The 27,785-nt window shown below is 33.9% G+C and overlaps 1 protein-coding gene across 3 annotated transcripts; it reads right to left on the reverse strand.

Annotated features, from left to right (window-relative positions):
- Positions 1-62: 62 nt before the first annotated feature.
- On the reverse strand, positions 63-27,781 carry AlaRS (alanine--tRNA ligase, cytoplasmic). 3 transcript variants are annotated; one of them, XR_013885040.1, is made up of 39 exons: positions 27,687-27,781; positions 26,862-27,004; positions 26,069-26,162; positions 25,359-25,433; positions 24,021-24,142; positions 23,514-23,628; positions 23,107-23,160; positions 22,375-22,534; positions 20,830-20,914; positions 20,292-20,413; positions 19,748-19,880; positions 19,207-19,351; positions 18,628-18,744; positions 18,176-18,331; positions 17,573-17,653; positions 17,341-17,471; positions 16,851-16,961; positions 16,138-16,273; positions 15,761-15,863; positions 15,415-15,513; positions 15,053-15,129; positions 14,616-14,728; positions 14,126-14,300; positions 13,863-13,929; positions 12,573-12,630; positions 11,958-12,042; positions 11,068-11,247; positions 10,722-10,844; positions 10,291-10,368; positions 9,958-10,026; positions 8,435-8,543; positions 7,911-7,997; positions 7,594-7,755; positions 6,508-6,578; positions 6,116-6,219; positions 3,382-3,518; positions 2,413-2,510; positions 1,133-1,408; positions 63-989 (listed from the first exon to the last, which is right to left on the reverse strand). XR_013885040.1 is itself a non-coding variant. In XM_080180473.1 (38 exons), the coding sequence occupies exons 1-38, from the start codon at positions 27,747-27,749 to the stop codon at positions 1,313-1,315; spliced, it is 4,134 nt and encodes a 1,377-aa protein (XP_080036599.1). In that variant the 5' UTR covers positions 27,750-27,781; the 3' UTR covers positions 63-1,312. The 3 variants fall into 3 exon arrangements, 2 of the variants coding, with proteins under 2 accessions (XP_080036599.1, XP_080036600.1); XM_080180473.1 differs by having other exon boundaries at positions 63-1,408; XM_080180474.1 differs by lacking the exons at positions 63-989; positions 1,133-1,408; positions 2,413-2,510; positions 3,382-3,518 and adding an exon at positions 3,570-3,663.
- Positions 27,782-27,785: the final 4 nt, after the last annotated feature.

A 27,785-nucleotide genomic window follows, 5' to 3' on the forward strand; every position in this document is an offset into this window, starting at 1 on the left:
ACAGAGATATAAATTCACCATTTATAATTCTAATTTATATGGTTTCATTGTTAAACATACGCGGTGCTTTAAACTTTATTTAAAGGAAAAATTAAACATGGTAACAAGTTATAAGGTGTAAAGGAAAACAATATGGAAGAGTTGATAATTATAGAAATATCGTAATCAGGGGGGCTTATGAAACTGGTAGTAATATTATGATTTTTATTTTATTATTCGTAGACAATTTTCTTAAATAAGAATACAGGATTTTTCAATATGGTTTACAACTGGATCTAATCTATCGGCTATTTATTGGTTTGAAAACCATACTAGAAACCCATTCTTAAAATTTTTTTTTTGAGACAAATTATGATTTTATTGTCCTTAATTGCAGGGTTTCGGATCTGGATCCGCATATTTTTGAGTCCAAGGATCCGGATCCGCAAAATAATGTGGATCCGGATCCTTGGACTCAAAAAAAGGCGGAAAAAATGGAAAAATCTACCTAAATTTATATAAAATCTCAGACATTCTCTTGATGAGAGCCAATCTTTAAGGTATAGGGTCAGACTTGAAAATAAAAAGTATTTTTGACTTCGAATTAAAGAATAAATATTTTTGAAAAATTTGGTGATTTTATTTTTATTGTCAAAGATCCGGAACCGGATCCGGTAGGATCCACATCCGGATCCGCACTGACCAAATTTGGAGGATCCGGATCAGCAAAAAAATCAATGCGGATCCGAAACCCTGATTTATTGACTTACGTAACTTCTATAATAATAAACCCCTCCCTTATTTTAAATAATGAATAAAAGCAAAAATATCACAAAAGGTTAAAAAATTACAATTCTAGGAATAAAATAAGGTTTAACAAAATTACATAACGGTAACTTGAGACAGGTTTCAAATATTTTTATAATAAATTAATTAAAAAATACTAAGATAAATAGATAATACAATATATTAAATGAGCAACGATTTACATACAGATTAAATCAAATATTCTAATAATTACAAGAAAATTCTAGAAAATTTCAATTTTGTTTTGCCCTTAAAACATTTTTGGTTCGCTGTAAGGTTAATTTTATTAGTAGGCTAATTAAAACAAAATTATAATTTCAAGCTTTTATTGTAATTTTAAAATAACTGATTTTCTGCGTTTTTTTTTATTTACAAAATTATAATAAAATATGTATTAAATTCACGTTTTATCGTAGTATAAATATAACAAGGCAAGATTTTTTGTTTGATAAAATTTTACATTTTTTTTATACTATAAAAATTGATGTTTGTGATTCTTCTGTTGATCCATAGCTGCGCTGCCTTGTTACTTGAATATTTTTCCTTGGTTGAATGGTCGTCCTTGTTCGTCATTGCCTTCCCACTTCCAGTATTGGGTGACTAACTTCTTAGTAGAATCGTCCTGCAAATATGAAAATAAATGTTAAGATATAAATGACTAGAGTTGGCTCGATATAACTATCTCACTATTGGCTAGTTTTCTATGAGTACATATCTATTTATCTATTTCTCAATAAATCAATTTTCCTCCCCTGCCATTACTTTCTAAAAGAAAGAAGTTAATATTTAATAAATTTAATGATTTTAAAAATATTTTTTCAATTATATTTTTTTTCACATTACCATCACCAAAGGGTTAATATGATTAAAATTTTAGTTTTAATATTTGAACACACAAAAGTGTCGCCACAATCGAATTCTTTAAAAACATAGTTTTCTTTAATTTACTATTATAAAAATTTTCTTTTTCTTTTTTATTATAAGAAATTAAATACTTCAATATAATGTTGATAGCAACATGAAATAAAAAAAAAGAATTTATCTTTAATATAATAAAATAATGGGTCTCATCGTTCTGGCCAATGAGAGTTTATTATGGATTATTGGAGCACTATGAGTTTTAAACATTTTACCTTGGAAAACTTGAGCTCGTTTATAGACATTTATTTCCTATATAGATCTGCCATGGATCTTGAAGCAATAAAGTAGGCTGTTTTGTAAATGTTAAAAATTGGAAGAATCTATTAAATAAAAGTTATCGCAAATATACTTAGTAAATAAGGGTAAAGTTTATGAAATGCTTTCATTTGTAAAATGGGGGCTTTTCTATACACACCGTCTGTCCGTCGGTACCGGCCAACTCTGAGCATAAGAATCGTCCTATTGATTTCAAACTTTGCAAGATGATTTATGTAACAATAAGACGATTCCTTTATTTTTCTTTACTTAAATGATCGTTTGTCTATTTAATTTCTAAGCTATGCCTTTGTTGATGTTGTCATCCTTGTTCTTTTAAGGTATATGACCCCCTCCTATGTTTGGGTTTGTAAAACGGCAAAAATTTTACGTTTCATCAACAGAATGTTTTAGGCTATTTTATTAGAGAAGTTTATTAGTGTAACCTACCTTTGGGTCCAGTTTCTTCCAGGCATAGCTGGAATAATCAACCTGGAGGTCCTCGGAGGATTCAAACACCAAGTCTTGTCCCTTCCACACCCAGATACCTAGAATTATTTGGGTTATTAACAAGATTCGTTCTCGTGAATACTGTTGCCGCTTTGAAGAAAAAAAATCAGTCCTTTCACCAGAGAAGGAGGAGATATTGGGCTCTTTAATTACACCATTCCCCAAAGTGTTCTTGTCCGTTGGCTTAACAACTTTTGGGAGTTTTATTGAATTTTGATTGGGTGGTTCATTAAGTTGAGTGTCCAAACTTTTCAACCAAAAATTGTAATCTACATTATGGAAATTATGTGTATCATAATTTGGCATGTACATCAATTTTTTGTTCATTGTCTTATCCCTTTAGATTACTTCCTTTCACGAACAGAAATACAAAAACCCTTAAAATGTCTAATAGTCTACTAGTTATATACTAGAACGTCAGGGGTGTATATTCTGCACAAGATTTATTTTTTTATTTTTTTACCCCCCCCCTAGTTTTTTCTCGCCAATTTGGGGGGAAAATGGAAAAATATTTAAAGAACTCTATTTTATTTATTTTATCCCTCCTACCACACATTTTTTTAGTTTTTTTTCCATCAAGGAGGGGGGGAAATGGAAAAAATGTTTTCAGTTTTCTTAATTTTTACATTTTTTTTCCCTCGAACCACATATTTTTTATTTTTTTCCCCCCCCCTGAGCCGGGGATCCCATGCAGAATATACACCCCTGTAGAACGTAAAAGCTAAAAATTTAAAAATCCGAAGAAAATATCAAAAATAAATGACACCTAAATTGTAGAAATAAATAAAAATTTCAAATTTATAGTATCATGAAGTTTGTAGACTGAGTAGGTTTAATTTTTTCAACATTTAACATTTTTGCTTTTTACTAGAATCTGTTTTAAATTTTGTTGTTCAATTCTTATTAAACCTGAAATGCTGGAGTTGTTATCGCTTCCAAACAGGCAGACACTGGCGAAGGCATGTTTCTTCAGCTTTTCTAGGCGTTGGAACATTCCACCAATAAGGTTACAGGACATAAACACCAAGGCAAGCTCCTCATTGTACCTTAAATAAACAAACTCAATTGGTGGAAAATCTACCAATAAGAAAGCAGATTTTATTTCAATAATGATAAAACTATCTTATTGGTTGGAACATTTCACCAATAAGGTCGCAGGAGATAAAAACCAATGCAAGCTCCTCATTGTACCTTAAATATACAAATTCAATTGTAGGAAAACCTATTAATAAGAACACAGTTTATTTTAATAATGACAACACAATCTTGTTGGTTGGAACATTCCACCAATAAGTTTGCAGGACCTTGTAGGTACCTTGAATACAGAAATTCTATTGGTAGATTAGAATATCTAAACAATCTTATTGGTGGGACTAATAATTAAGCTGAATTAGCTATGAATGGGGTATTCCTGTCCAGTTTTTTGTTTAGGAATGAATATTTCTTACCCGAGGGAATAAATGATGGACCGATAGGTCATCATTTATTCACGAGGGTAAGAAATATTGATTCCTAAACAAAAAACTGGACAGGAATATCATTCTCATTTAAACAAAAAACTCATTTTTTATGCTAAAATGTGGTTTAATTTTGGTTTTTAATTTTCTTTTATTTCCCGGCTATGATCATTTATATCCCTGATATCAAGTTCCTTTTAATAATATAATTAATAAAAATTCAAAAATCTTCCAAAAAAATTTGAAAATCTTCAAAAATGACTACCTCCGGGAAATAAATGAATATTTACATCCACTATTTAAGGGGTTGTTTATATGGGAATGACTATTTTCTGATGTTTTAATTTTCAAATTATCAAGGCTGCTTGACAATGACATAAAAACTAAGGTCCAGCTAGTTTCAGCGTGGCCACATTCTTCAGTATACTGAAAATCTTCAGTATTCTTCAGTATTTGGAAATTGGGGCTTCAGTATTTTCAGTAAATACTGAATATTCAGTATTTGAAAATTTTATTCAGTATTTTTCAGTTTTTGGAAATTTTCATGATTCAGTATTTCATTCCTATTTCTTAAATTCCAAAAAAAATTAGCATAAATAAGATGTTTTTTCAAGTAGTTAATGTCAGATTTTTTTCGGCGCTTCGCGCCTTACTTTACTTTCCTATAAATAACCCTATAACTTTGTACATTAATTTTGCTTTTTTTTTATGGTAATATACATTTTTTTTTAATTTCATCTCAAATATAAATTTTTTAGATATTTGAGATGCTTTTATACAGTATTTTTTTTCAGATATTTTTTTTGTCTATTAATAGAATGAATAATCTAAGGTGAGAACTTTGCATGGTTATTGAAGGTAAAGTTTTTTAGCATGCTCTTAACCATAGACGTCCAAGGGGGGGGGGGGGGGGGTAAAGTGGCGATTACCCCCCCCCCCCAATTTTTTTTTCATTTTATCCCCACCATTCAAAATTTTACCCTACCCTGGGGGTGCCGTAGGCACCCCCAACCATTTAGGGGGGGGTATTTAACCTCCCAAAATTGTTTGCCGTAGGCACCCCCAAATTTTTTTTCATTTTATCCCCCCCCATTCAAAATTTTACCCTACCATGGGGGTGCCGTAGGCACCCCCAACCGTTTAGGAGGGGGTATTTACCCCCCAAACAATTTTGGGGGGTTAAATACCCCCCCCTAAAATAAAAAATCTTTTAATAAAAAAAATTTTGCGCGCTTCGCGCGAATTTTTAATACTAAATATTTAATAAAATTTAAATTACCCCCCCCAAAAATTTTCCCCGGGTGTAAATTTTGGGGGGGGGGGGTAAACAAAATTTACCCCTGCCAACAGATTTCATGGGGGGTAATTACCCCCCCCTCCCCCCCAAACAAATTTTACCCCCGGGGTAAAAAAAAAATTTGCGGCGCGCTTCGCGCGCCATTTTACCCCCCCCCCCAAAAAAGCGAATTACCCTCCCCTTAAAAAATTTTTACCCCTCACCCCCCCAAAAAAAAGGTTGGACGTCTAGGCTCTTAACTCAACTAAAAAGTATTTAAGTTTTGTAATCATTTAAAATATTTATCAGTCATTTACTGCTTAATTGGTGCAAGAAAATCTAAGAGGCAAAATTAAAAGATCTTTAAAATATCCCCCTAATAATAAAGCTATGATGATATGAAATTTTGAAATGAGGAATCATATAAAAAAAAATACTTATTCAGTATTTGTAGTTTTTGTTCAGTATTTCAGTATTTTTTCTTATTTTAGGATTCAGTATTTTCAGTATTTCCTTTTTTTCTTCAGTATTTTCAGTATTTTTTATTGTTTTAGGATTCAGTATTTTCAGTATTTCCCTTTTTTTCTTCAGTATCAGTATTTTTTTGGTTGTGGCCACACTGTAGTTTTTTTAATTGACCCTTAAACCAGTATATTTAGAACTGTAAAGAAACAGCAATTGAACCGTAGATGCAGATTTTTAAAATTTGACAATATTTTTGTAAGTATTGATTTTTTAGCCATGTGAAGTTAAAGTTTAATGTGCAAATAAGGGGGAATTAATAAAAAAAAATAAGTTGGTAAATTGGTCTTTTCTGCGATGTTTGGCTTAAATAAATTTACGCGAAGTGGCTGTAATTAAATTGACAGCTTGATTATTTAGCTGCGCTACTTTATAAATTCAAACTTACCTATAGTCAGCCCTCCAGATGGAATAATTTTCAGCATCAAATTTCTGCCAGAAATATTCGATACTCTTGTCCTCATCATTATTAGAATAGAATCTCTTGAAATCCTAGATTTAAAAAATTAGGATAAAACTACAATAAACATTAGGAGAAATGATATAATCCAATCCTTTATACTGAAGTAACCGGATGTCTATTTGTCGGTTTCCTAAAGATATTGCTAACCACACGACCAATGTGGCTCCGTTATAGATAAACTGGTCCTGTGTAGGTTTTAATCTATTTTAGGGGAGCTTTCCCTTATGATATAACCCCTAAAAAGTATTTGAATGGGAGATATTTATATTTAAATTATTCTTAAGGTGCTATATATCTTAAACTAATAAGAAACCAACCTCTAAATCAAAAGTTCCCTTGGGTAGGGCATCCAATGGGTCCTTTTTCTTTTCCTCCATGGGCATTTCATCTAAATTAAAATTATTAAAGCTTCAATTTTAGGTTGCATTATGCTTATTCGTTTTAGTTTAAGAATATTCAAGATTTTTTATAGAGCTTAATTGCAATATTGTTCCCCTTTTATCAATCCTTATATAAAAGTTGCAGAATTTCTATGTGTTTCTTTAGTCCCAATCCGAATGTTTCTAACTATTTTAGGGGAGAATACGGCCACCCTACTAATCGAAATCGCCCTAGAAACAATACCTTTCCCCCCAAAAAATTACGTTTTTTAAAACTAAAATTGAAAATGTGGGAGGGCGTCGACTTACCCTCAACACGCCAACCTCAAGTGCCCCAAGAGATCCTTGGGGGCATAGCTGATAAAAGAATAATTTCATGCAAAGCGGGTAATTAACCCAACAAAATAATATGAGTATAATTAGATACTATTGATATTGTAGAACATATAATATGATAACTTCAGAAACTTTTAATTGCAATATATGGATTTTTTTCAAATTCTACATTTGGCAAACCAATGACCATTATACAACCTGCTATAATTATCCTTTTATATAAAATATTATTGTTTTAATAGTTTTATTTTATAAAACACCAATGGAATACATACTAACAGTGTGAATCTACTCTTTATTTTAATTTGGAGACGCCTTGCGGTAAAATATTGTATTACATATATAAATAATACATAAACCTATCGATTTTTTTTTGATATTTTGATAGATGCTTTCAAACATAAGGGAACACAATTGGAATAACTATTCCGGCATGGCTTTAAAACCGATTAACATCCGCTGGACTAAAACCGGTTCATGTATAGCATCGTATTATAGACAACTTTTCCAAAGTATTAAAATATAAATCATAAAACTAAGGCGATTTCTATTGGGAGGTTGGTGGTACCTTCACAGGACATATGAGAAGCGAAATTGTAAAGGAGAAACATATTAGTTCAGCGGTTATCGAAATCATTCTGTACAAACAAACAGAAACCTAGACATCCTGTTACTTTCATATTTTACCTTCTGGTTCAGGCTTAGGTGCTGGTTTCTTTTCCGCCTTTTTCTCTGGTTGTTTCTTTTCTGCCTTCTTATCTTTCTTGTCGGCTTTACCCTTTTCCTTATCCTTGCCCGCACCTCCCTTTGGGGGCAGTGCCTTGGCTTCGGTTACACACATTTTCACATCTAGAAAAAAAAGCGCATTATAGAAATCTACATATGAAAATTTGAAAATCTATTATTTTTACAACGGTCCGTGACGACATAATGTAGAAAGCTTCAATACATGCTATGAATATTTCTTTTAGTCATTTTAAAAATGTTTTTTTGTATCAACTTACCTCCTAAGACCTTAGCTACTTGTGGTTGATGAACCATAGTGTTGAACCAACGGGTAACGTTGCGCAATGACTTCCTTGCTGGCTCATCTATAAAATAAGTAAATATTATGTCAAAGTTCATAGATTTTTCAGATTAATTGGCGGATTTTACTGCTTATAATATTTTTAAGAAATAAATGTAAATAGAAGTTTCGTAAAAAGAGTATCTCTATTCTATCAGATAAGCCGTTTTTTTTTTAAATTCTATCAACACCTAGACAGAGAGACATACAACCACGGAGGGAACATTGTTATGTAAATTATACTGATACCCCATGATAACTAAGAACGTTCTCAGATTCGTTTGCTATACCATTTTATTAAATCTTGTTGATTTGTTGAAACTGGAAATGTCTAAACTTTTCTATCGATAATTTTTATCTACAAAAGGGGTTATTTTGTTAATTATCGTTTGTCTTATCCTTCATTGTACTTGTCTAAAACAAACTCAACTTGTTAAATCTACAAATCATGATTAACATTACCTAAAACAAACTGGAAGGCAGGTACAAGTGTACAGCAGGCATGTAGATCTGCAAGGGTAACTCGTTCAGTCGCAAGGTAGGTTTTATTGACTAACATAGCATCTAGAGCCTAAAATAAGAGTATTTTTTAATGTTACTTAAATTAACTTTTTTTCAATTTATATGGTTCCATCAGATAGTTTCAAGCAGCGTTGTGGAGCCGATATTTTCGTTAAAAAACGGCTCCGGCTCCAAGTAAGCTAAAAAAAGAAATCTTTAGTTAATTATAATTTGGTAACTCGGTTGTGTCGTGTGCAAATGCCACTTTTAAGTTTTGCAAGTCCATTTTTATAAAAAATTTAACTTTTGAAACCTACATAAGCCAAAAATAGACTTAGAAATAAATATGTTGGAGTTTTTCTTGATTTTAGGTCGGAGCCAGAGCCGAAGCAGCACAAAAATCAACGGCTCCGCATGGCATCACTGATAGGAATACTCGAAATGAATACCAGGAATATTTAATCAGGAATCCTTTAAATTAGGGATGGCAATCCGGATCCGGGATCCGCCCAATTTTAGGACAAATTTTGGAATCTGAATCCGGAATCCGTTTTTTTAATAGCGGATTCCTTTTTAACTACAGGTATAATGGTAGCTAGCATCCAAAGTTACGTTTTTTGTAAGAATTTATTTTCATTTTACAGCTTTTCATGCTTCATTTATTTTTTTTTAAAAAGCCTTTTAAAATACTGCTAGAATCCGGAATCCGAATTCGGAATCCGCCAAAATTAAGAATCCGGAATCCGCCATTTTTTGACGGATTCTTTTAAGTAGTGATGGGAATCCGGATCCGGAATCCGAATCCGGAATCCGCCCAATTTTCGGCCAATTTTGGAATCCGAATCCGGATCCGGAATCCGTTTTTTAAAGCGGATTCCGGATTCTAAATTGGTAGGCTAAATTTAATTTAAATAGGTTAGAAAATACCAAGCACATTTTTAGGACATACGTAGCACTTAAATTTTTAAATTTACTAATGTAATGTAAATGTTTTAGTTATGCTGGAAGTCAACACTTTAAACAAATCAAGGCTTCAACCAAGTAACATAGTGATAAATTAACGAAAAAAGCTATCCCTCTGTGACGGACGGCCTTTTAAAATACTGCTAGAATCCGGAATCCGAATCCGGAATCCGCCAAAAATAAGAATCCGGAATCCGCAAGAATCCGTCACTTTTTTTGACGGATTCCTTCAGAATCCGGAATCCGAATCCGGCCCAAAAATTCGACGGATTCCCATCCCTACTTTTAAGAATCCGGAATCCGAATCCGGCCCAAAAATTCGACTGATTGCCATCACTACTTTAAATGCTAAATTGAAATTCCGATTGATAGGTTTCTTGTCTGTTAATTTAGATATTTGTTTCAACAGTGCTACAAAATCTACATATCTTCCTTTATTCCTTGTTTAATGGATCTATACAACTGGGATGTTTTTAATTCTGTCTGTTCAATTTATTATCATTAAATGAATATAAAATTACCTTTAGATGACGAAGTGCAACTTCCTTGCTTTTTGCTACGGTTCCTGGGTTACATCCTTCTACAGAATCCTTAAAGATACATTTGTTTATTATTTTTTAACCTTTTAAATTCAACTATGTAATACTCTGCTTATAAATTTTGATTTTTTTTAATATTGTTAATAGTCAATAAAAAAAATATTAAATTCGTATATATATTCACTCCTTCACTATCAATTTTTATTGTCCATTCATCAATTCATCTGAAATTCTATCTTGCAATTTCTATCTTATTATATTCTTCATTTCATACCTTTGTACTTATAATATTTACACCAATCTATCTATCTATACCTGAGTTGGATTGACCCATCCAGCAACATGATGTCTTAATTCATTTTCAGTGTACAATAGCTGCTGTAATACTGATGCCTAAAAAACAGTCATATGTAATAAGAATTGTCTTTTTTTTATACTTAATTAATAATGTAGGATAATGCAGAACACCTTTAAAAATATAATAAATCCATAGCTAATCTAAATACAATTAGGAAATGTTCGTACGTCTTTTCATGAAATACTAACATACATAAGTATTCTATATCCAAGTATCTTAAATCTCCATATAGGTATTCATTCAGTTCCTGCCCCACTGTTTTTCTCGCTTCTATTATTTCACTTAACCATTATAATTATCCCTGCCCTTTTCTATATCTCACTTTGACTTTAATTTTTAGAAAAACAACCATTAAATTTAACACTCTTATATCAGGAAACTACTATACCTTTTCTGAATCAGATTTGCCAATCAACTGGGAGTTGTTGGCTGCCAGGAAGAGGGCGCCAGCAACCGGAGAGCGCAGGCCTGCCGGCACTTTGCCGGCTTTATCACAATACTCACGGGTTATCTAAAATGTTGGATAGTAATGAAATGTTTTAAACTGTCTATTAAAACAAATTATCTCGCTTACCGCTGGACCAATTAGGCTTAATAGGAAGCTTAATAGAAGACTAGGTAAGATTTAAAAATATTTTGTATATTATAATAGGACAACCCACCCGAGTAAAATTAACCCTTCAAGAGTATTAAAGACACGAGTAGTAGAAAAAAAGCTTAATTTTCTTATTTACCTTCAGGAGCGTAGCTTCACCAGTCTTGTTATCACCACTAGGCTTAGCGCCTGGCGTAGCAGCAGAAGTAGCAGTGGTAAGTACACTAACATCCACTCTAGCACAGCCAAGCTTGTCTATAGCAAACTTATGTGCAGCTTCCATCGCAGCCTTCAGGCCAGATACATTAGTTCCACTGGCCTATAATATTTACAATGTACATATGTTGTTCATGATGATTTAAACGAAAGGAACTTGAATATACCTAATATTGTTTTATAGAAACTTGCTTAATTTTTATATGATAATGTTTATCTATTTGTCTACATCTATCAATCTATAACCCTATCAAAAAACCATACACTCATAACCTATTCATGTCCATTGCGTCCATCCTTTTATCGAAATGTCCTTGGGCCAATATGTCTATCTATCTATTCATAACGCACTAGCTTTATTTGTTTAAGTTAGCAATTCATTTATTATCCCTCTATTTAGTTTTCCATCGGTTCATCTTTTTATCCATCTAATAACAGGCCTACCACCTTATAATTAACTAGCGGATTCGCCCCTAGCCTCTAGAATGAATCGCAAATTTTCGCGAATAAATGGCAATTTCGCAAAATTCGTAATTTTTAAATATTGAGAGGGAGGATTTTTTTTTTTTTTGGGGGGGTGTCCCACCCCCATGAACAAAGCCTAAAACCACCACCGAACCAGTAGGTATATTCTCTGAAGAGTAGAATCCGATCGGTTCAGTGGTTACCGAGATCTTAAGGGATGGACGGACAGACAAACAGACATCGTTCTACTAACTTTGTATTATAGTTATACAAGCTAAAAAAAGTCATTTGTGTAGTTATCGATCTATTTATTAATTTTCCTTCTACTAAATCAATCTATCTACAAACCTGTGCATTATCTGGTTTACCGCCACCCTTTCCATTGATAAGAGTCTGTACACTACCACACCATTCGTTGGATTTCAAACCTTTGCCTATTTAAACCCCAAGTGTCACATTTTGATTATAACCAGGCAGGGTTTCGGATCAGCATTGATTTTTTGCGGATCCGGGTCCTACCGGATCCGGATCCTTGACAATAAAAAAAAAATCACCAAACTTTTCAAAATATTTTTTCTTTAATTCGAAGTCAAAAATACTTTTAATTTTCAAGTCTGACCCTAAACCTTAAAGATTGGCTCTCATCAAGAGAATGTCTGAGATTTTATATAAATTTAGGTAGATTTTTCCATTTTTCCCCGCATTTTTTCGAGTCCAAGGATCCGGATCCGCTTTTTTTTTGCGGATCCGGATCCTTGGACTCGAAAATATGCGGATCCTTGCGGATCCGGATCCGAAACCCTGTAACCAGAGATCTTAAGGGATAATACAATAGGCTATAAATTGATGTACATTCTAAATTATGATAATAGATAAAAAAGTATTGAAAGAAAAGTTTGGACACTGAAGTCAATACGTGAGATTATTTTAAAGATTGAGGAACCAAAAAGTAACACCGGCTTTCCTATGGCTGCTTTTGATGAGTAGGACATGCATAGAATTTTTCCTGTATCTTCATCCCCTGAAAAAAAAGAATTTTTCTCCAAAAAACGTAAAAAAATCAATCGTAATGAACCTATAAAAATATATACAGGGTGGGGCAAATAAGACCGGACAAATTCCAACTTCTAAACAAATAAACATAAAATCGTCAATTTTACAGATTTTATTGAATTTTAGAAACTGGCAAGCAAAATAGGTATATGACTAGTAGACAATTTAACAAAATCGCCGCCAGCCTCAATCACCGCCTCTATCGGCCTCCTCAACCGCCGGCAGGTCCAGGTCAAAATGTACCTGTCAAGGCTGGCGGTGTTCTCCTTGATAGTGGCAATGAGAGAGGTCTTTGTGGTATGGGCACATCTATTGGTGCATGCTTCAAAGTAGCCCTAGGCCCAAAAGTCCATTGAATTAAGATCGGGCTGCTGGGAGGCCACATTTCCGTAGGAACATGAGTAACCGCCAAATTGACAAAATCCATGTTTTTGCTCTCATTTGGGCTAGGATTTAGCTACAGTGGACTTTAAGTACTCAAAATGCGTGTCTCGATGAGCTTAAGACACACAAAAATGTTTGGGTCAAATTTCCAACTCCTTCCCTGTCGAGCCCTACTGTTTGTGATTTCTTAAGGCTCAAAATCTTGAAAAATCGATCTCATTTCGGCTAGGATTGAGCTAAAATGGATTTAAACACGGCATAATGTGTGTCTCAATGAGCCTAAGACACCCACAAAATTTGGGGTCAAGATTCCAACTCCTTCCCTATCGGACCCTACGTTATGTGATTTTGCGCATTAACCACCGGCGCATTTGGAATCTGCCTTGTTAAACATTTGCGCGGCCAGCTCGGTGTACACGTCTATCTTCGTCCCAATTTTTTTTTGTGCTAAAAGGTCATTACCTAAGCTTTTTATAGTGTGGTCAAACGTCCTGATAGGTTAAGTAGTTTTGGCGCTATGGCCGTTTAAAGTTTGTCCGGTCTTATTTGCCCCACCCTGTATATAATACCCTCTGCTGATTAACACTAAACTATTTATACAATATACATACAAACACTTTAGAAAATATGACGAAAACAAAGAAGTTTTTTTTTTAAAAAAGAGTGATAGATGCAAACAAGGACTCGTTGTATGGAGAAGACTGCACTGTTTTTGGGTTTTAAGACCACAAAATGAGGAAAAAGCAAAAATTATGGCAAACTTCCAACGCCAGCAATGTTTAATTAAATATATTTACAATCATAAAAATCTGTAACCTGAGAAAAATATGGTGGGTGTTTCAGGTGCCATGGCTTTAACTTGTTTCAAAGCTCCATCAATAGCCTGAAAATACCATCTATAATAACTTTAAATATAAAATTAAGGGGGCCAAAAAATACCATTTTTGTCATTCTAATCGGTAAAACTGTCATTCTGTAAGCTTAACTACGCACATTTCTTTGATTAAAATGTTTGCAAGTTTGGTTTGGATTTAAAAGGTGGCACCTCCCCCATCCCCTTTAATAAGAACTATAATCACCTTGTTATTAGCATAAGCCTGAAGCTCAGCCACGAGGTAAGGCAGGCCGGGGTTGGCCTCGAGCAGCTGCTTGGCCGCTTCGATCACGTCGCCGAGCACAGCCGCCTTCTTCTGCCTGTCCTCGTCGTCCAACTTTTTCTTGGTGTTTTTCAGATCTGTGCGCATCTCGTCACGTCTAATCAAAATTACAAATATTTAGCAACATTTTTTAAAACAGGGATGCTACTCTATAATTCTAAATTTCCGTCTGATGGTACGCAGGTTTTTTCAAGATGCTACTTTGGTGTATATTTTACAGAGGATTGAGAAAAAAAGAGAAGAGTTGGAAAGAAATTCAAATAATTTGGAAAATACACACCTGAGAGTGAGCTGCTTTCAAAAAAAAATAATAAGGGAATTTTCCAGTGAAGATTCTTACATAATCTGCTAAGTGCAATTGATTGAAAGTATATATTAAATAGTAGATGCGCTACTATGTAAGTGAACCTACTTGACATAGCTGATGCTGGCGGCTGAGATTTCATCCGTGAGCTCTGTGATCAGTCGAACCTTCTCCTTCAGAGGCAGGGAGGTGTCTGCAGCCTTAGCCTTTACTTTAGAAACCTAGATAGCAAACACTTTTTAGTCTAATTTTACCAATTAATTTACTAAGATCAATTTACCAAGTACAAGCCTTCTCAGCCTTAACTTGTGTTTTAACTTTTATATTAATCTATCTATTGTCTATGTACACATGTACTAGTCACTTCTATACTTCTTTGTCAATAAATCTATAAAATCAAACAAACAATCAATCAACCAACTATTCAATCAGTTAATACATTAGTCAATCTGTCAATCCAACAGTCAATCAATCAGTCAATCAATCAATCAATCAGTCAGTCAATCAATCAATCATTCATAAATCATCAATTAATTTAAACTAACCTCTGACTCCAAATGTCTTTCTTTAGTACGAGCCTTCTTAGCCTCCGGACCAGTTAAGGCGACAATACGACGGATACCTAGATAAGTTTTTATAGTTCATAAAAATCTCCTTATGTTTTTAATAGGGTAAGGTAAGGACATTTCTCAACTGTCAAATTCTTCAGTGTTTCCATTTTACTACAAAAAAAAATGGAATAGCAGTTTCTATTTATCTATTCAATACAAATTAGACAAGAAAATATAGTCTTAGTCCAGTAAAACATTAGATAACATGACGAGTTTTTTTAAAGAATATAAGGAAGGAATGCGTAATACGTAAGTGGGTAAAGTAGCTACGCTACTGAAAAAAAATTGTTACATACCCTTGGCAATTGCCTCTTCGGTGGCAATAACCATATGTTCAGCGTGGCCAGCACGACGCAGATGGGTACCTCCACAGAACTCCACACTTGTTTGGGAACCTAAAGATTTGTAATTGATAAAGCATTCCTAACAGGGATCTCAAGGGATAAGACAATGATCAATAAAAAATTAGGTATACACAATATTACAAAGATGATTTAATCAACTCACTACCCCTCCCCCCCCCAAAAAAAAAAAAATAAAATAAATATAAAATTCTACAAGGGACATTCTTCATAGACTCATATCAGTTCGCACAGACGGACAGACACACATGTCTTATATTTTGGGACAGGATATTTTTACCTTTGGGATTATTAGGATCCTTTTCAAAAAGCTCAACAGGGACGCCAACACTGACAACTCTGACAGGGTCAGGGTAGGTCTCATCAAACACAGCACGGAGACCCTGAATTTCAACAAGAATGATTAAAATCAATAGTTTGGTAAATTAAAATTAAGATTTTGGTTGCGATAAATATCATTTGATCTTAAGAAGTTCATTTGATTGTCGGTTCGTATGTCCGTACATCACTTAGTGTTTGTTAAAATGCGAGTTTCTGGGGGAGTTGGTGATTATTAGTACAAGTATGTAATATTAATATCTCGTGTTTGTTCGTTAAAGCTTTGTAAATTAATCTTAAGAAAAATCTTAAAGTAGAAAGATAATGTAAAGTAGCAACCTGAATTGATTTAGCCAGAGCAAGTGGGGCTTCCTTAGCATAGATCTCCTCGTTTCTATCAATCATCTCATTGGCGATTCTTTCCACGTTTCTTACTTGATCAACATTCATTGCTGACTTGTTGGTGAAGTCGAACCTTAACAAAAACCAGTTAACATGAACTTTTTAAAATCTTTGTTATGATTTGTGTAATTTTAGTACCAAAATATACTTTTTACCAGTGTTGTGAAGCCGGAGCCGCCATATTTTGCTGGAGCCGGAGCTGTAATTTACGTTAAAAAACTGCTCCGGGTTAGCTAAAAACAGAATTTTTTTATTAATTTTAATTTGGTAACTCTGTTGTATCGTGTGCAAGTCCATTTTTATCAAAAATTGATCTTTTAAAACCTTCAAAAGTCAAAAATAGACTTGGCAAAAAAATATGTTGAGTTTTTCTTGATTTTAGGTCAGAGCCGGAGCCGCACCAAAATCAAACGGCTCCGCAACGCTGCTTTTTACTATCGAAAAACTTGATAAATTGAATAGTTTACTTAAGATAACTGTGCGTCAAAATAACCAGCTTTCTCACGGATAAGACACTAAATCATTAAAAATCTAAAGCACCCAAATATATTAAGCCCACAAATGAGATATCGTTGTTGTAAAACTTTGGGTAGCAATTCAATTTACAGTCCGCTTTAGGCTCCCTATCGTTTGGCCGTCTCTATTTCTACCTGAGACGTTCCGGAGCCACCAGAGAACCTCTCTGATCCGCCTCTGCAGGCAACACTTGTCGCAGGGCAAAGTTGAGAATGTGGGTTCCAGAATGATTGCTCATCACATTTCTAGCGTTTATATCATTTTAATACACGTTAATATACAATCCTTAGATAAAGTTAAAGGATGTCTGTCTATCTCTTGTCTTTTTGAAGTGAGGGATCTTGCTAACCACCGAACCGATATGATTCTCCTTTACAGTAAAGTTTCTTATAGGTCCAGATAAGTTTTTGAGGAAGGGTGCCAAAAAATATATGTAATATATTATTAAGTCTAAAGTAGCTAAAATGTATGTTTGTAAATTGTAATCACAAATGAAATGAAATAACAGTTGCATGTGATTAAGAGATAATTAGAAAAAAATCAAATAAAACTGCGGAGAGCCCTAGTTTTAATGTAGCAACGATACTACAAATTCGATATATTAATATGTAAAAAAAATGATTCCTGCGACGATCTTCATCAATATTTAGCTGGACGGTATCTCCAACAGACAGAGTTCCCTCAACAGTTCCCATGTGAAGAACATACCCACCTCTCACTTGGACATTCTTCACTTTCAGTTCGTTGTCATCGTCCTGGAACATCAAGTGAAGATTAGTTACAGCGCTTTTTGTTCTCAAGTGAACAGAAACATCAGCTTATTTTAAACACACAACTCAAGTACTAACTTTTTTACCTTGACAATGAAACCCTCGTCATATATCTGGCCACCCTGTTCAGCATAGAAACAAGTTTTGTCCAGTAAAATACCACATTCCTAAATGAAAACACAATATAAATTTTTTCAGGCTAAAGTGTCTCATCCGCCTCTCCCTTATAAATAACCAACAATAACATACTTAGTAATAAACTATTTGAGATATATTTGTCCTCTTACAATTCAAAACATCAATGGATAAAACATTAACTTCGACGGAGAGAGATAAAAAGCAATTAAGTTAATTTTGGTTGGGATGAAGTAAGATATTTTAGGCAGATATTGTCAATAAAACACAGAACACTGAATTCTCGATTTTTAGCCCATTTAATTCTTTACTAATGAAGTTTTATTCAGTAGTGTGAATGTTCCTAAATCCTATAACTCTACGGTGAGGGGGAGTGGAGATTTAAAATAAAAATATATTAATCTATTTTAATTATATAATTTCAGAAAAAGGATGAGTGGGGGGGAAAAGTAGTTCAACTTGGTTGTAAATATATACCTCAGCCTTTTACTAACTTACTATTACAGTATCTGTGCTATTTTCTAACTCTGGTTAGTCCGTCAGACACAATATACCTGTCCAGACTGAACAGAATCCACAAATTCTTTGTTGTGTCTAATCTTGAGAACTTTAGCGGTGCAGCTGTCAAACTTGTACTTGGCGCTCTTCTCAGCTGATTCAGGGGTGTACTTGTACTTGGGACTGTCGTCTGTCAGTGGCACACCTGCCTCCTAGAAAGAACAAATATTTTTTTTTATAAATTAAAAAGTGTTGATTGCCCTTCAAAATCTGTCAACCACTGCACTGGGCCATTCGAGTTCTCCATTTCAAAAAATCTTAACAGAGATTTTTAGGCAATTTCGCTTCTCCAATGTATAATGTATATGTAATTGTACAGTGTGTATTTTCGTTGATTATTGCTAAGGAAATGCAGATATCCTGCCACTTCTACATAGAAATACTAGAGCTTCAAAATCAAATTGAAAACTTTCAGATAGTTTTATAATCCATATGACAAATAACAAACCTTCAACTGATTGATGCTATGAACATCCAAGGAGATTGTATCTTCAGCTCCAGATCCCTTGCCCTGGCTGGCAAGCTGAGCGGCTGCCTTGCAGTTCTCATAAGCTTCCATATCAACCTAAAACAGTCTGTTTTATAATTACCTATCAATTACCTCATACGGGCGAGGCCTCTGTGTCCATATAACTTTAACGTCAGATTCTACATCCAAGAGGAGCCAATATCTCCTTTTCAGTCCCAAGGGTATTAGGTTAAGTAACATCCAACATACAACCAGACTCTTTGATTGCACGACCTATGTCTGAGAGTCCTTACTGTGTATGGTAATGAGTTGCGCCTGTTTTAGGCCAAGGCATTCCACTAATCTTTCTATTAGTGTCGCGCATTTGACAGGGAAACAGTAGGAACCATTTTTAACATTTTAATTATGAGGCTGTGTTCAGCTAAGAATCGAACTTTTATGACATTAGAATTTAAGCGAGACACATTCATACGAAAATACACAAAGAAACTGTTTGGGATACCACCGCATAAATGAGATTCTTTAGAGCCTAGAAATGATGCCATAAAGTTTACTAACCGTGATACCCTTCTCCTCGCACATAAGCTGTGTAAGATCTACAGGAAAGCCGTAGGTATCATATAACCTCCAGGCAATGTCTCCAGGTAGGAGTTTGCAGCCAGCGGCCAACTTGTTAATGGTTCGGCCCAGCAGCTTCTGACCCCTGAATAATATTGTTCTAAAATTCTAAACTCTATAAAAAAAATAATTCGATATTTTACAATGTTTACACAATGTTAATTTTTGCTAACAATCTGTCTGTTGAATTATCTATCTATAAAACTATCTGTCTATTCTATCTACTTATCTAGCGTCTAAACCTCAAGCATCAAAATAGCCGGAAACCATACTAAGATCTATTTTTTAGAATAAAATAACCTAAAATCATCCCAAAACTTAATTTTTAAAATAAAATATCATAAAACCATTCCCGGACCCATATGAGGCTTCCCTTAAACGAAGTTCTCAAATGCTTCAGACGAAAAAAAACCTTACAACTTCATAAGATATTATAAATTCTGTCTATCCATCTACCTCTCTCCAAAAAATCTATATCTACCTGTTTAGAGTCTTTAAGAACTGAGTCTCCTCATCATTTATGATATCAATAACAGTATCAGGATCCTTCGCAATCTCTGGGAAGGTGTCGGACAAAACCTGGACTACAGTGTGCACTAGGCTACCGAAAAATCCTGCAAAAATAATTTTATATGTAGCGAATCACAAAATATCATGGAATAGATAAACGGACATAGAGAGTAATAAAGCATGGTATATCTTAAGAAACATGACCGACTGACAATCGGACAAATAATGTATAGACTTGATGCGAATATGTTATATTCAATAGGAACCGAGAAAATTGCATTAACCCCTAGCCTTACAGACTGACGGACAATGTGAATTATATGAGAGAAGAGACAAGCCAGTTCTAAGTGATCTAATAGCTTCGCTACTAAAAATTGCAATTAAAATTCATTTTAAGAGAGAAATACTACAAAGATAAACCAAAGAAAAACATTGATTTTTATGCTATTTTTTTTGTGAAATATCAGCAGAAACCTAGTCGTCGATGAAAAGTAGAGGTAAGACATAACACGAACCTGGTTTAGCCTTTAAAACTTCAGTGGCGTATCTGACACCACGTCTCAAGATTCTTCTGAGCACATATCCACGTCCAACGTTGTCTGGCCGTCCGCCGTCAGACAAGGCAATGGTCAATGTTCTAGAAAAATTGTTTTTTAATCTTGTGAAAGTTTTCGTAAAATACATGAAGTTCAAGTTGCTGCCAAAAGCCAGCAAGTGTAAAGTAAACTGATGGGAAGGGAGGTAGGAGACATTGAACTCTTTAAGGTTGGTTTATTAACTAGCAATGTTCAAACTTTTCCACCAAAATTTTTTTTTCTAAAAAAAATGCTAATTTTGTTTATCTTCATTAGTGATGTACATCAATTTAGCATTCATTGTCTTATCCCTTTAATATCTCGTGTAAGTTAGTTCTTTTTAATGGTCAGAAGTTGCATTGACCTTCTTTAACAGATGGTATTGTAGAGTACATGCCAATGGACATTCTTTACATCCAATGGTTGTATTTTTCCCTATATAAAAAAACATTTTGTCTCCACAAATCACAAGAACAACCTGGCATGATCAGCTAGTACTCTGTAGGCCATATCAATTCCATCCTTGTCCTCAGCTCCGACCTTTCCTCCATAAGCAGGAGCACCTTTACAAAAAAAAATAATAATGTTGTGTAATTGAATTGATCTATAAGTTTTAAACTCAAAAGTATTAACAATAATTTTCATAAGTAAAGTTTATAATTACATACTTTTTTTGGCGAAGCTACTAATTCATAATATACAGGGCGTTTAAAAAAAAAAAACTGCGTTTTCCGGTTTTGGGAAACACCCAGTAGGAGTATGAAAAAAATAATTATATATTCTTATTCTCTATAAAAATATGGATTAATTTTATAAAAGGTGTTTATTGATTACTCTAAAAACAACGGCGCATTTAAGAGTTGATTAATTCTAAAAAGCATGAATGATAATTTTTTCGGTCAGTTTTTAAGGCTTTTTATATTGTTTTATAAAAATATACTATTCCTATCTGTCTAAAATGATAAACAAACATATTTTATTTTCATTTCAATTTGTATTCAACTTTTTTACAGGTTTACTGAAACATAAAACGCATTTTTTTATCATACCTAGACAATTCCGGTCAAACTTTAAAACCTCCGCCCACTTTTGGCATCTAATTGAACGAACTACTTAACGGACATTTATAATCCACCCCTCCCCCTTCAAATACGGATCAAATGTATTATATTTACGGTCAAACCATAAATCTCAAGTGCATACATCAACATTTAAGCTATTAATTTGTAGGTTGCACTTTTAAGTAAATAAAACAAACTGCTGTAACTTTTTTGTTTTTAAAGATAACTTCTTGAGATAAAAAGTATTTTAATTTTTATGTTATAATCTAAAATACTATAAAGAGTTAGTCACCTAAAGTTTGTTTAACCAAGAAAAACGAGAAGTATTGCAATTTGTAAGGATCTAAAAAGCGTTTTTCGGAGAAAAAAAAAGGGAAATAATGACAAAAAAATAAACATGCACTTACATTTACCCATTTACCATATTATTAATGGGATTTTAAAACTTTTTTCTCAAAAATTTACAAGTTATTTCAATCAAATTGATATATCAAATTTAACATCAAGCATTTTTCTCCTACATGTACCTATCAGAAAAGCCGTATTTTAGAGATATTAATAAACACCTTAAGCAAATCTGGTGTACATTTATACATAGAATATGGACCTATAATCATTTTTTTCATACTCCTACTGGTTGTTTCCCAAAACCGGAAAACGCAGTTTTTTTTGAAACGCCCTGTATGTCCGTCTGTTAGAAACTGAATTGGGTAATCGTGAACTTCTCTGATGCGGCTCTAATTTACTTGGTCCGTCGGTCATAATACAAAAGACCCATATATATTTTATTGCAAAAAGATTTTGTGAGATATTTCCTTATGTAAATATTTAGTTTTTATAAAGTAGACGTCTTCTCTGTATAAGTTATGACCAACTTTTGTGCCTCGCTACTTATAAATGTTATGATCCTTGTTTTGTTTTTTATCTCCCAACACATTTCTAAATAAGTTTAAATATTCAACCTGTTCCCTTCTGGATGGCCTCGAAGAGTGGGGCAAACAGATCTGTGTCGTAGTTGGATCTCTTGTCCTGGATCACGGAGGCCAGGCGTTCGAATCCCATGCCACAGTCGATGTGTTTGTTGGGGAGGGTTTTCAAAGACTTGTCCGCCTCACGGTTGAACTAAAATATTTAAAAATTCTAAATATGGAAATCTATCATTCTATAACTTAAGTTCTCGTTTTTTTTACTGGACATACCACTTCTTATGTGGAAAAATGCCAACTGGTCAAGAAAGGTTTCAAGCTATTTTATAAAGGCGGAACTTCCCTAAATGTCCCTGATACTCGAAAATTGGCTAATAATATATTTCATTCTTTAGTATCTATGCAATATTTTAACATATAAGCCGGCGTTCAGACAAACTGTAATTGTCCTTAAAGTGACATGTAGCTGCTCAATAAATTTTGATTATAAGCAGAGAAAGGGGACAATGGGCTATTTATTACACTAGTTCCCAAAATTTTATAAGTTTTCTTATTTGTTTGCCTAACAACCTTGTGGACTTTTGCTAAATTTTGATCAGTTGGTTTGTGAAGTTGAGATTGAAACGTTTTAACCACTAATTTTTATCTACAGAAGGGATAACTTTGTGTGTCATTATTGGGGATGTACAATAAACAATGATACATACAATGTACATCAATTTATCGGCCATTGTCTTATCCCTTTAGATCCCTGGGTTGTAAGTATACCTGCATGAAGACAAGGTTCCAGATTTCCAGGACGTCAGGATCATCCATGTTCACCTGTATAATAAATTGAAATTATAACGTCTTATCATTTATTTCAAAAACTTAGCTTTTCTATAATTTTAATTGGTCTATAATATGTCCGTCCGAACCTCAATAACGGATAGCTCTTGTCGTTAATTTAGGTATGTTAGAATTTTTTTAAAGCATTACAACTCTATAACCATTACCTGGTCCTGAAACGAAAGTCCGTATGTCAAACTTTCTAATTTTCCATAATCTACTCTATTTTTTCCAATTATTGGCATTACTTTCTATATGTCTATCTATGATTTTAAATCTATAGATCTATACATCTGTCTAACTACTTAAATGGTAAACCTTGCAATCAGTTTATAATAAAAACTTACCAAATGTGCAGCATCTCTGCCACCAATTCTATCATAATGAATCTCAGAACAAGGCCCACAAGGTCCAGTTTCTCCCATCTCCCAAAAATTGTCCTTCATATTGCCAGGCAAAATTCTAAATAATGATTTTTTTTCGTCGGCATTGTCATTGAATCAATTTTAAACGTATTTTTGAAGTAGTATATATTTTCCTAGCAAGTTGAATTTCTTTCCCTCCCCATTGATATTACGTTTCTTGAAATTCAAAAGCACCATTATATAAGTAAAGGTATTTTTTAAGGGAGGTAGGGCTTAACCAATGATGATACATAAAATTACCCCTACTATATATTAGATTACTGGTTGAAAAGTTTGAACACTTAACTTAATTAACCAACAAATCAACATTCACTAACTAAAGTTCCCAAAGTTTGAAAATTGAAGCCAACGAATTTGAAAACTTTGGGGACTAGTGTAATAACCAGCTCTCTCTCTGGGCCTAACTCTACTTCAACTAATATAACTGACCTAGATTCTGTAACTCCTAATTTCATCCAGATTTCCTTGGCCTCCAGGTCGGGACCCAAACCGCTGGCCTCGTCACCGCCAAAATATGTCACGTACAGGCGGTCAGATGGAATTTTAAATACCTACAAATATTGTCCCATCGTTACTTTTAGGATACACTCAGGCATATTATGGGGGATAATCAAGATATACATCCCTAATGATAATAAACAAATTTATCCCATCTATAGAATGGAATCATTAGTTTAAACGTTGAAAACTATTTATTTGAAACTAAATAATCAAAATTTAGAAAAAGTTTTGAAACTAAGAATAAAAACTTTGAGTACTAGTGTAATTAACCAGGGAGTAAGGGAGGGGACAATGGGCAATTAATTCAATTTGAGAGTTTTTGAAGAAAGGCCATGAAAACCAGAATAATCCCGGAAATATGGTGGAAATTGTAAAGTGATTGTTGATTAAATCTAGAAAACCATAAACTAAGAAAAAAGTTCCAAGAAAAAAAGCAATTATTTGAAAATAAGATTACCAGTATTACAGACTGACATAACCATTCTGTAATTAATTACTAGAAATATCTCCCTGGATCTCTTCAGATGACAGGGAAAGAGAAAAGAGATTTGGGGGCAAGTGATGTGAACACGGAAAAAAGGGGCAGGCAGGCGTGTAGCTGGATAGGCAAGTATATGACCCGCACGCCTTCCTGCCCCTTTTTATCCTGTTTATTTCCCCCACCTCCCTTCTCTATTTCCCCTTCTCGTCTACTTTTAAAAAGGAGGTGGGGATGAAGGGAGTGAAATATAGTATGGGAGGGGGGCCGTGTATTTATATTTGAACTACTCTGTCTGCAAAACTATATATATATTCAAAACTAACATAGCGAGTAACGGTATTTCTTGCGCAAGTCCCCAAACTCAGTCAGAAACTGCTAAATTCTTGCACATTCCCTTTAAGCCAGTCCCCAAAGTCTGAGACTCCTAAAGATTGAATATTCGATCCATTGTCCCCTCCCTTACTCCCTGGTAATTAACCGTCAAATGTCTTTCCCTGCCAGGTTATACTACTTATCTATAAACAAACAATACATCTAATTAAATCAACCCCCCCCCCCCACAAAAAAATATATATATATACTTCACTGTGAAGTAAGACGCCGGCCATATTACTGCTTGTTTTTGCTCAGATACCTATCTACCTATCTTTAGAAATCAATATTATTCAGCCTCCAAACGTTACAGATTATCCATCTTTTTCTGTCATGTCAATAAATCTTTAATAAGTACGCAGTACATCTGTCCTTCCAAATATAGTCCTATGTCAATCTATCTATCTACAAACCTCAGTAAGAAGTTCCCAGGCCCAAGCGCAAATTTCTTTCTTGAAGTAGTCACCAAACGACCAATTACCAAGCATCTAATATAAAAATAATCATAAATACATTTTTTTCCATCTACTATTATGTTTATTAGTTTAATGTTTATGCTATGACGATTGACGAAGCATTACGAAGGTGTAATATTTATTACCATTAGGGAGAATTACTTTGGTTAAAAAAAGGAGGAGGTAGGTTGTTTAAGGCGTAAAAACAGTAAAGTAACGATAATATTCACTAAATATGTGCATTCCTTATCGAAAAGAACTATGGACCAACACTTTTTTTAACATAAATTTTATCGTTTCTATTACTGTTTTTAAGCCACTCATACCTTTACGGAATTTTAACACAACCTACCTCCACCTTCGGTTGGGCGACACTTATTCTAGCGGCAGTTTTTTTCTTGCGACAGTGGTACTACCCCTTAAAGTAATTAAAAACTTTCCCTGGACATATGAGAAGCTAAATTGTAAAGGAGAACCATATCAGTTCCGGATTTACCGAGATATTATTTCGGATCAGAGTGACGCACAAAAATAGTCAGACACCTTGTACTTTTATAACAGAATTACCCGTTGCTGATTTAATCCCAATTAAAGGCAGAATATCTCACATAGTTTAAAGAGGAAGATAAATTTAACGTCTAATATCCTATCCCTGTCCCCTATATTACCTCAAAGAATGTATGATGGTAGACATCCTTTCCTACGTCGTCCAAGTCGTTGTGCTTGCCACCAGCTCGAATACACTTCTGGGTGTTGACAACTCTGAACATAGAATTAGTTCAAGAGTGGCCACGCTCCTGTCTTTCTTTTATACTAGTAGCCTCTAAGGGCACTTTTTGTGTTAAAAACCTTTTAGTGGGGGGGGGGGGGGTATTCTTTCTTGGGGCGATTTCTCTCGATAAAGCTACACTCACACTTTTTTTTTTATATTTTCAAGAATTATTTGATTTTATTACATAGGTAGGTATGTAATTTTGGTACATTTCCAAGGTGAACATTTTTGATAATTCATCCCACTTATTTTTAAATAGTGCTCTACTCTACATTTCGCAATGTCCACCCATAAGAAACAAAATAGGGAAACGTGATTATCGCGGGTATCTAGACAGCTAAATCTTCATGCCTAATATAAAAGGATAGGTAACTTTATTGAATTCTAAAATTTGCTTGTAGAATTATCTATGATTCCTATGATCAACTCTATGTAGATTTAATTTTTTCTTTGTTTACAGGTATCCTTCAATATTTTTATGATTCGCTACTTACAGATGTAATCATCCTTGTTTTATCAACAGTTTTGTTTGTTTACAGGTATCCTTCAATATTTTTATGATTCGCTACTTATGGATGTAATCATCCTCTTTTTATCATCAGCAACTCTCTTTTTCGCTGATTGACTTTCCTGCAAATTGACTTAGTGGATCGCTACTTAATACCTTAAAATTGTTTGCTAAAAAATACCTTTTCCACTTGGCCATATCACTGTTGGGGTCAGCTGTGCCCACGAAAACCGGTTTAAACTGGTTCATGCCCGCGTTGGCGAACAGGAGGGTTGGATCGTCCAAGGGGATGGTGGAAGAGGAGTGCACATAAATATGCTCCTTCTAAACATAAACAGACATACATTCCTATATGATTTAAGTCTTAAAACTTACAATGTAAATTGTGATTGATATATTCTTGCCTTTCATAGCATTCGATGGTATATTTGCAGTTTATTTACCCCCTTTTACATTGAACTCAACATATCACATACTACTCGACAAAAAAGCTGATAATTTTTTAACAATTATCCATTAAAACGTATTCATACTTAAGAAGTACCAATCTAACAAGAAATCCTTCAAAGTTAGAGAAAAAAAACCAGTTTTATTATGCAAGAATAGTATCTATTAAAAAGCTTAGAGATTAGAATTCAAGCCTCCACCGTTTGACCTTGATAAAATTACAACATATAAAATAACCCTTTAATTAGTAACACTTTAAATTACGCCAGGGTGTGAGTATATTCTACACAGTTTTCATTTTTCCCAGGCAGCAAAAAAATTATGGTTTCTCTCCCAAAGGTATTTCCTCAAGGAGGGGTAAAAATAAAAAAATTACATATTTTCTAATTCCCCTTCCCCTCTTTAGCAAGGGATTCCATGCAGACTACACAACCCGGAATTACACCATTATTCCTTATTTTCATGCAATTACTATCTGTCACCAGCCAAAGTTGGGTTTCTATACACAGACTATTTGATTCCATTTAGACACTTTACCCCATGCAAAATTATTTGCTACCTTCTGCATAAAGAAATCCATAAAGATTTGCCTAATGGCAGCCGCCTTCAGGCTTGTATCCATCTTTAATTAATCTGAAATAAGTTTTATTCCAGTTAG

The sequence above is a fragment of the Acartia tonsa genome, chromosome 13, assembly GCF_053477335.1.
Source record: "Acartia tonsa isolate MP-2025a chromosome 13, ASM5347733v1, whole genome shotgun sequence".
NCBI lineage: Eukaryota > Metazoa > Arthropoda > Copepoda > Calanoida > Acartiidae > Acartia > Acartia tonsa.

What these genes read in the sequence shown, in the direction of transcription:
- AlaRS (XM_080180473.1), bottom strand. Translation starts at nt 27,749, where the DNA reads ATGGATACAAGCCTGAAGGCGGCTGCCATTAGGCAAATCTTTATGGAT. An exon ending in ACGAGGGTTTCATTGTCAAG is followed by an intron (nt 17,472 to 17,572) that starts GTAAAAAAGTTA and finishes TTGATGTTCCAG; the next exon opens with GACGATGACAACGAACTGAA. An exon ending in TTGCACTTCGTCATCTAAAG is followed by an intron (nt 8,544 to 9,957) that starts GTAATTTTATAT and finishes CTCTTATTTTAG; the next exon opens with GCTCTAGATGCTATGTTAGT.